Source organism: Limulus polyphemus, unplaced genomic scaffold, assembly GCF_000517525.1.
Source record: "Limulus polyphemus unplaced genomic scaffold, Limulus_polyphemus-2.1.2 Scaffold5104, whole genome shotgun sequence".
Lineage (NCBI taxonomy): Eukaryota > Metazoa > Arthropoda > Merostomata > Xiphosura > Limulidae > Limulus > Limulus polyphemus.
This window is the reverse complement of record NW_013670714.1, coordinates 26,817-37,273: the sequence shown is the minus strand read 5'-3', so window position 1 is coordinate 37,273 and position 10,457 is coordinate 26,817. Positions and strand designations below refer to the sequence as shown.

Genomic DNA, 10,457 nt, shown 5'->3' with positions numbered 1-10,457 from the left:
GGATGTATATATATATATATATATGTATAACAGCATTATTTGGTAAAGTATGGATGTATATATATATATATATGTATAACAGCATTATTTGGTAAAGTATGGATATATATATATATATATATATATATGTATGTATAACAGCAATATTAAATCTACAAGATGTTTTCTAAAGATAAATTCTTGTAAGGTATATTCTCCTGTAAGACAACTGTTTGGTATGTGTGGTAGTTTTAATGAGCCAGTAAACGTTATAAAGATATTGAAATTATCAAATGTCTTCTAACGATGACTATCCAACCTCTTTAGATTTACAGCTGTACAGTCTAGTTAAATCTTGTTTTTGTCAGCACGATTTCCGATTTCGAACTTCGAAAAATAGTGTTTGTATTGTTGTTAATGCTGTTTTCTGTTCTGGATTAAAACCACAAGGTCCAAGGCTAGAGTCGCTATATGCAGCTCAACACACTTGGCATTTTTCACTAGCCACACTTGAGACTGTGAATAACATGTTGAATATGTCGTCTTTGTTGTGATATCACGTGAGATAACCATGTGTAGTGCACTCTGAATTGTGCTCTGTGAACTTCCATACACATCTCGAGTTACTGCAAGCATCTGGATAGCTTTTGTGTTGTTTTCAAATAACTTCTGAGAAACATTTTACTAGGATTCAAACCAGGTGGACGAAATTGAAGGTCAGGATAAATCACATCCATATACCTCAGTGATCCTGTTCGAAAGGTTGGGACATCCTATGGTTTCTGCTACTGTGCTGCCGCCTACTGCACTTAAATATCCCAAGTGTGCTATTGGTAAATTTTGTGCAGTTCACTTGTCATGCGTGATATAGAAAATGTAGAATGTACAAAAAATACTGTATTTCAACAATGAGAACAATGAAAGTTATTCTTCTTGTACCAGGAAAACCTGTTTGTCTTTCCAAAACGAATTGTCTGAACAATACGACTGGAGAGAGAGGAAAAGAAAACACTGTTATACAACTGTTTATGAAATGTACAAACCAAGGAATTCATTATTTCTTACCTGAATGTAACCTTATGTGACAGAAGGCTTTAAGTTTAAGGCATAGCCATTCCTGATTTTGAGCTTCTAATCAGAGTGATGGAAACTAGTTAGCAGCATTCACCGCCTAAACTGCTACTATTATCAAAATAGCGGGTGTTTGTATATCACGGATAAAATCCCATTTGTGTTGAGCGGCATATAGCGACTCTAACCTTGGACACTATGGTTTTAGTCCATTACAGAAAACAACATTAACAACAATACAAACACTATTTTTTGAAATTAGAAATTAGAAGTTGTGCTGACAAAAACAAGGTTTAACTAGACTGTACAACTGTAAATCTAAGGAGGTTGGATAGTCATCGTTAGAAGACACTTGATAATTTCAATATCTTTATAACGTTTACTGGCTCATTAAAACTACCACACATACCAAACAGTTGTCTTACAAGGTAATATAGTTTACAAGAATTTATCTTTAGAAAACATCTTGTAGTTTTAGTCCGAATTCTGTCAAAAGTCGAGATAATTCTAAGTTCGATCACAATAAAACCTTTCATCTCTTTGAACTGTAATCGAGATACATTAACTAAGATCTGATTATACCAGAAGTTTTGTATCCCTAAAGTTCTTTACATTCTTCACTCGAATCTTTCTCCAAAATAATGAAATCTTGGACAATAGGAAAATGTTCACCGTCTTGTAAATCACTGTAGGAATTGAAGTTGGAAACTAATCATGGTTAGTAGTGAAGAGATGGGTGTATTGCAGTTCTTAAATCTTAACCGATAAACTACAGGGAAGGCAGCTAGTACGTCATCCGCCGCCAATCCTTGTTTGATCCAATAGTAAAATGTGATCATAAGTCTTCTAGTACATTCCCAAATTGTGGAGTGTGTATTTCGGCATGGAGTCAAGAATCATGAATCTTTAGTTTCACATTCAGGGCACGCTACCACCAGGCCACGTCCGGATTGGTGCACTAGTGATAATATATTGAGTGAGTTGATAAGCGTTACTGTAAAATAAACTTTTATACCCTTTCCGATTATTAGTTGGACTGTGTATGGACGAACTCCATTAAATGCTAGCACGGATTGTGGTCGTCTGTAATCCATTCATCAGGACTGATATGTATAAGTGAAAGCGACCTTCAAGACCAGACCAAAGTTGGTAAACAGGACTATGACTAAAAGTTAAGACCTGTTCTAGAAGATAACTAATGTCACTGCTCTTCAAATTAGTTTTGAACAAAGCGAGAATAGAGGATTTCTGCCTTGGAAGAGTCATTGTTCATCAAAGTGAAGAAGATTCAATTTTGGACAATGCGAGAATGATGCATTGTTGTATTATCCTAGATGTTATTTTCTCTTATAAAGGAATTCAAGGACTCAACTCCCATAGATAACACTTGTCTGTACTTGCTTGTTGTAAATATTAAGTTTCCTGATTATAAAAACAGTAGTACGCTATCCAACCCAGATAATAAGATATGACACAACCTAATTAAGGTATTGGGTTATTGGTTCTTGTGTGTGCATTTCAATCCAAGAGACGGATGAAAACAGGACCATGAAGGATGTAATGATGGGTAAGAAGGTCTGAATGAAATATGGCTGTGAATGATGAGAAAGTTTATTGGAGAAAAGGTCATCTTATTGATACAGAGTGGGAAATGAATAAATAGTCCATAACCATGGATGATGTAAATTGTCAGGGAATCAATCCATCCTCCATCTGTATAAAGGTAGTAACTGGACATATTCAGTTGAGGAGAGTCATTATGGTTGAGATAATCCGGTGGAAGCGACATGACATAATGGTTAGGTAAATTATCAACTAGAGGTAAGATTTGGCCAAATGGTCGGACAGACATGGAGAGTATGCTAGTAAATATGAAATTTTTATTGAGACAAAATCAGCAAACATGCCAGAAGTTAAAGCAGTGGAGATAACAGTGGAAAATCAGTGGGAAGGTGATGTTTGTATTAAGTTCTTTTATAGGACTACGTTGTTTAACACGAGAAGCGAGTTTAAGAGTATGACGTTCCAGAACTTGTACTCGTTGAAGAAAGTTGGAAGGAGCAGAAAGACAGATTGTGTGACCATCTGTAAGACAAGATTGAATGAATGTCCTTTAAATAAATAAAAGAAGGGATGGATACAATCATCAGGATGTTCCTGTCAACCGACAGAGAAATGTCGTCCAGAGGTGACTTTCTGGTTAATAGTTGTCGTCTGAGCCTTCCAGGTAAGATTTTTGTCGAAAACAATAACAATACATTTTACTGTACCGAAAAACTGAATGGGGACATGAGCCAAAGTATTTATGAAATTTAGGACCAATACGTATGGGTCTGGTCTAGAGGACAGTAATGGAAAGATTCCATTGACAACTCCAAGTAAAAGGTGTTTAAAGCAGACTATAAAAGTTTATTGACTACGAATGTCGGAGTGTCTTTATTGTAACTCAGACTCAGTAAAATGCAGAGAAAAGTTTATAGTATAGATTTAACCTACTGATCTATACTATACAAATTAAACGACTGGTTTATACTATAGAATTAACCTACTGATTTATACTATAGAATTAAACGACTGGTTTATACTCTAGAATTAACTTACTGATTTATACTATAGAATTAACTGACTGGTTTATACTGTACAATTAACCGACTGGATCATATATAGAAATAAACGACTGGTTTATACTCTAGAATTAACTTACTGATTTATACTATAGAATTAACCTACTGATTTATACTATACAAATTAAACGAGTGGTTTATACTATAGAATTAACCTACTGATTTATACTATAGAATTAACTGACTGGTTTGTACTGTAGAATTAACTGACTGGATCATATATAGAATTAAACGACTGGTTTATACTCTAGAATTAACTTACTGATTTATACTATAGAATTAGCTGACTACTTTATGCTATAAAATTAACGAACTGGTTTATACTATAAAAATAACCGACTAGTTTATACTATAGAATTAACCGACTTAGTTATACCACGTGATTAACCGACTAGTTGAAGCTAGAATTTAATGAACTGGTTTATACGATAAAAATAAACTTATTCACATTACTACTTCCAATTTGTTGGTTTCTTTCTTTAATCATAGCTGATTGGTTCATTATTCTAGTCATAACAACAAATAACTTTAGAATTATTTAGTAAGAACTGTCTTTGTTGGTAAGACTAAGCTAACCTTGGATTGATCACGACTTCTCTACTTGTAAGTAATCTAATATTTAAAAAGGATTTGTTGACGTAAGCATTTTCTCACTCTGGTACACGTTCGAATCTTGTCAAGGTCACATAACGTAATATAAAGAAATCTTGTAAAACGAGACACACAGTCAGTCCACCAGGTGGCCATTATGTGTTTATTTGTTTGTAATTAAGTACAAAGCTACACAATGGGCTGTCTATGCTGTGCCCACCATGAGTAACGAAGCCATATTTTTGCGGTATCCTTCAGACATACCACTGTGCTTGGGGACGTGACCAATAAACTCGGAAATGTCGAGAACTATGAAGTGGGGAAAACCTGTAATCTAAACTTTTTCAGACTGAGAAAAAAACAAACTTAAAAATGTTTGCAGTATAACGAAACACTTACTAAATGGTAAAATAAGGGACCGTTTATAATTTTATTAAAGGCACCATCTCTTCATGAATAGAAGTGGCGAAATAGACGAACATATCCAAACTTTTTTAAACTATAAACACATTTTGTAGACACGTTAAGGTTTTTACACAACTCATTGATAACGCTTTCACATAACCTGAATTTTATTTTCAAATTAGTACAGAAATCAGATTTTTTCACATTAAATTCAATACACAAGTCGGATATTTGTTTTGTAACATTTAAAGAAAGAGAAGAAAAAGAAGCCAGGAAAAATGTACAATAGACAGAGTATGATTAGAACAGGTGTTTCCCCTCGTGAAGTGAACTACCATATTGCTTCCTATATAAGAGTTAACTTAACCATAGCTACGTGTCTAGGACTAAAATGTCTCGAGAAGTGATGTTGTTATTTGTTGTGATTTTGCTATGCACCACAGTTACTGCCGGTAAGTTTGGTGGTTCGTTATGAAAGCAGGTAAATAAACTAATTATATATATATGAAGTTTTCTCAAGTCGTAGTTTGAATTCGAAACCTTTGTTGTCGATTAAAAAGTAGCTAACTTGGATAGTCGTAGAATCGAGCCTAGTTCTTGTATTTCTGTGGAGATTATGTAATGTTTTTTCATCCTATGACCACAAATTGTTCCTGTCCTTCTTCCTATGTCCAAATGTTACTTAATGTCCTTCCTCCTATATCCACAGGTTATGTAAAGTCTCTCCTCCTATATCCACAGGTTATGTATTGTCTCTCCTCCTATATCTACAAGTTATGTAATGCCCTTCCTTCTATGTCCACAGGTTATGTATTGTCTCTCCTCCTATATCCACAGGTTATGTAATGTCTCTCCTCCTATATCCAGAGGTTATGTATTGTCTCTCCTCCTATATCCACAAGTTATGTAATGTCCTTCCTCCTATGTCCACAGGTTATGTATTTTCTCTCCTCCTATATCCACAGGTTATGTAATGTCCTTCCTCCTATATCCACAGGTTATGTAATGTCCTTCCTCCTATGTCCACAGGTTATGTATTGTCTCTCTTCCTATATCCACAGGTTATGTAATGTCCTTCCTCCTATATCCACAGGTTATGTAATGTCCTTCCTTTTATATCCACACTACCAATTACGTGGTGTTTCATTTTGAGAAGAGATGGTTGGGATCTGTCGTTTTTGAAATATTAATTATTTTGCAGCACGGATACTTTTCACTTGTAATTGTGATTACGTTTCACTACAAACAACACACAATTTCAAAATGAGAATTCTCCAAAGCAGTGTTATTCTTTCATGTACACTAGCCATTTTGGTTAGGCCTACCGCTTTTGCCACCTATGTAGACGACACCTGCTCCCAGGCAATACTATACGACATCCTAATGACCTTTCGAGAGAAAGTGGGAAAACCTGAAATATAACTTACAAAGAAATATAACTTTGTATTCTTTAGAAACAAAAGAATGTTTTGGGTTTGTAAGTTTTTTGAAGCTGAATATGACTAGAGTAGATTTTTTTCCCTCATGAAGTGAATTATCAACAATGTAGAAAAACTTCCTATATAAGAGTTTATTGTAACCATAGCTACGTGTCTAGGACTAAAATGTCTCGAGAAATGGTATAGTTAGTTGTTGGGAGTTTGATATGCGCCTCAGTTACTGTAGATAAATTTGACGATTCTTTATGAAAGCATGTAAATATATTAATTATGAAGTTTATTTCTTAAGTTGTGGTTTGAATCCGAAACCTTTATTGTAGATTAAAAGTAGCTAACTTGGACAGTCGTAGAATCGAGCCTGGCTCTTATATTTCTGTGGATGTAATGTTTTCATCCTATGTCCACAAGTTACGTAATGTCCTTCCTTCTATATCCACATGTTATGTACTGTCCTTCCTTCTATATCCACAGGTTACATAATGTCCTTCCTCCTATATCCACAGGTTATGTAACGTTCTTTTTTCTATATCCACAGGTTACCTAATATCCTTCCTTCTATATACACACTACCAATCACGTAGTGTTTCATTTTGAAGAGAGAGATGGGTGGCTCTGTCATTTTCAAAGATCTGCAGTGACCATTTTGGTTATGCATACCGCTGTCGCCACCTATGGAGACGACACCTGCTACCAGACAATACTATATGATATCCTGATAACCTTTAGAGATAATATGTTAGGTATCACATGTTAAATGAATTAATTTATAATTTGATCTCAAAAACATATATTTCTTAGTGTACAGTAAAAAAGACTAACTTAAATTATGTTCAGGATTTGTAATGTTCTTCCTTCTATATCCACAGGTTACCTAATGTCCTTCCTCCTATATCCACAGGTTATGTAATGTTCTTCCTTCTATATCCACAGGTTACCTAATGTCGTTCCTCCTATATCCACAGGTTATGTAATGTTCTTCCTTCTATATCCACAGGTTATGTAATGTTCTTCCTTCTATATCCACAGGTTATGTAATGTTCTTCCTTCTATATTCACAGGTTACATAATGTCCTTCCTCCTATATCCACAGGTTATGTAATGTTCTTCCTTCTATATCCACAGGTTATGTAATGTTCTTCCTTCTATATCCACAGGTTATGTAATGTTCTTCCTTCTATATCCACAGGTTATGTAATGTTCTTCCTTCTATATTCACAGGTTACATAATGTCCTTCCTCCTATTTCCACAGGTTACCTAATGTCCTTCCTCCTATATCCACAAGTTATGTAATGTCCTTCCTTCTATATCCACACTACCAATCACGTAGTGTTTCATTTTGAAGAGAGAGAGATGGGTGGCTCTGTCGTTTTCAAAGATCTACAATGGAAATTTTGGCTATGCATACCGCTGTCGCCACCTATGGAGGCGACAACTGTTTCCAGCAATACTATATGATATCGTGATAACCTTTCGAGAGAACGTGTTAGGTATCATCCTGATAAATGGATTAATGTATAATTTGATGTCAAAAACATATTTCTAGGTGAACAGTGAAAAAGAGATTAACTTAAAATTAAATAAATTTCAGGATATGAACTTTATTGGTAATACAATATTTTACATAACAATAACTTTACAACGTTATTTACGAACAAAACGTAGAAAAATATCTCAATTACACACTAAAATAATAAAAACATGAACCATTACATTAAAGGTAAAATGGGTAAGTATATAATTCCGTCTAAAACAAAAAGTTTAAATTTTCTAAACATTGTAATCTTTATCTGTTTACGATGTTCCGTTGTTTGCCATTATATAATATTAATTGTTTGGTTGTTCAACTCAACGACATCTTATAAACACAATGAACTAAACAGCATTGTTCAAGCCTAGCCGTTCTTAATTCTGAGCTACAGACCAATGTTAAGGTAACAAGTCGGTAGCACACCCACCGCCTAAAGCAGTTGCTATTAACTAAATAGTGGGATTAACTATAACACTTATAACGCATCGACAGCTGAAAATGTAAAGCGTAATTGGTAATAAAACGTCTCGAATTCCAGAACGGCGAATCCTCAATGTTTTACGATAACCAATGGGCCACGCCAGGGCATTGTGTATTAATCCTACTGCATTTTTTCTTTACTAAAATTAAATATACTATACATTTTTGAAATTATGACTTACATATATTTTATTTAAAAAATTATAATGTTAATAGCTTTAGATATACCTGTAGTGGTGGAAAGTAGATTAAAAATATTTTCATTTTGTTTTTTTGCAGAAGGATACTTTCCTGACTGTACATCACCTCCAGTAAAAGGTCCGTGTCGTGCAGCGTTTACACGTTACAATTATAATCCAAGAACCCAACAATGTGAACTATTTACATACGGAGGCTGTAAAGGGAATGGGAACCGATACAAAACGGAACAGGATTGTTTGGCTGCTTGTTCAGGTTTGTAAAGTAGGCTTACACTTTAAATATTAAATGTACTAAATGTAGGATAATACACAGAAAATTACTAGCAAATTTATTGATCATGAAATAACAATTAATTCTATACAAGTGTTTTTAATGATAATTTTCTCACCTTCATAAAAACAATTTAGAACTCAAGTTTAGAAATGAAGATAATGAATTATGTTAGGACTACATTAACAATAGAAGTTAGTTTATACAACGTAAAGTAGATGATTCGTCAAAACGTAATCTATATAGAATGATCAGTACATGAAATATAGTTCGTAATATTTTATTATTAGCAGTAAACTACACATATTCAACACCATACTAACACATGATTGTTTACACCAAGTTCCACATTACTGCTGATATCAAGTAGTATAATACTGTTAACACAAAGAAGAAAATTTTTGTTAACACAAATTAGTACATTATTGCTAAATAAAGTAGTACATCAGTGTTAACACCAAGTAGTACATTATTGTTAATTCTAAGTTAGTACACATTGTTAACAAACAGTGGCGCATTATCGTTACATAAAGTATTGCATTAAAATTAGCACCAAGAAAAATATTGTTATTAATAGTGCATCATTGTTAGCACCACGTAGTGCATTACTGTGAGGCAAGACAAGGTTTCCGTAGGTTTTCACATATAAGATCATTTTGTTTGTGTTAGTGTATTGTGTTATTGAATTCGTTAAAAAATATATAAACTGTTTCGTATCTAAAACCTAGAGAATACGAGATAAGTTTTCTGTAAATATATATTTGTTACATTTGAACATCTTAAAGAATGTTTTATCTATTTGTCAACCTCCTTGACACTAAAAACCATGATTGAAACGACACTGACGAACATCTAATTTTATATTTCAGGGTCACGTTATGCCTAACGTCTGTAGACGAAGAAGCTTAAAGAAATATGTAGTGAGCATGATAGATTAACTTTTTAAATGTTACTGTTCTGTGTGTTACTAGATATATGTGTTCAATACCTTCACTTCATTCTATTGTTATAATATAAAAGTATATATTACAAACTAATAAAGATCTATAGTTCTGAATTAATCTGTGATTTACTAGATTATAATTAAATATTATTAATAACTTGATGTGTAACAGCACCTTTTTATGTTATAATTATTTGTAACACTGTTTAAAATAAAAACGAAGTTCATGAAACTTAGTTGAATGGACGGCAACTGCCTGTTGTAGAAACACGAGTTTAGAGGACGATGTTCGAAATTCTTCCGCGTTCTTAGAATATCAACAAACGTACAATGATCTAACATTAACGACAAAAAGGCAGACATGTTTCTTTGTTTTTGATTCCTTTTTTTTTGAAGATGTGAAGACATTAAGACAATAAGAATATCTTAGGTAATGAAGAATAATCTTTGTTAATTAAAGCCGTTAGATGTACTTGGATAACGTCTATTACAGGCTGTATCGTGTCTTACTTTATAAACCAAAATATAAAACTCTCACGTTTACCATCGTACTTCGATCATCAATCATTTGTAAAGCCTCTTCTTACTGTAGTTTGTACTGTACTGATATGAAATCTTTATTTAAAAATATACGATCATCTGTGTCTTTTCATAAAAATTATGTTTGATATCCGCGTAATTTAACCTTTCGACTACCATAAACTACAAATAAATATTGACCTTTACGTGCTGTTATTCCTCTTCAAGTGTGACGTGGAGGACAATAATATCCAACACTTTTCACTCAAGCAATACAGAAGTTACATTATTAAACGTACGGGCTGATAAAACATTACAATTAATAAATAAAGCTATATTAATATCGTATTGTTATGTCTCCGTTCGTTAGTTAATTTTCCGTAACTTCGTTCTGACGAAACTTTAG

General features: G+C 33.5%; 1 protein-coding gene across 1 annotated transcript in view; it reads left to right on the top strand.

The window, feature by feature from the left end:
• LOC106472133 (BPTI/Kunitz domain-containing protein-like) overlaps nt 1-9,650 on the top strand; it is a 14,267-nt gene extending 4,617 nt beyond the window's left edge. Inside the window, exons 2-3 of the mRNA XM_022400734.1 lie at nt 8,398-8,571; nt 9,459-9,650. Of these exons, the coding sequence (XP_022256442.1) occupies nt 8,398-8,571; nt 9,459-9,475 (191 nt within the window). The 3' untranslated portion in view covers nt 9,476-9,650. The remainder of the gene's footprint in view (nt 1-8,397; nt 8,572-9,458) is intronic.
• The last annotated feature ends 807 nt before the right edge of the window (nt 9,651-10,457 follow it).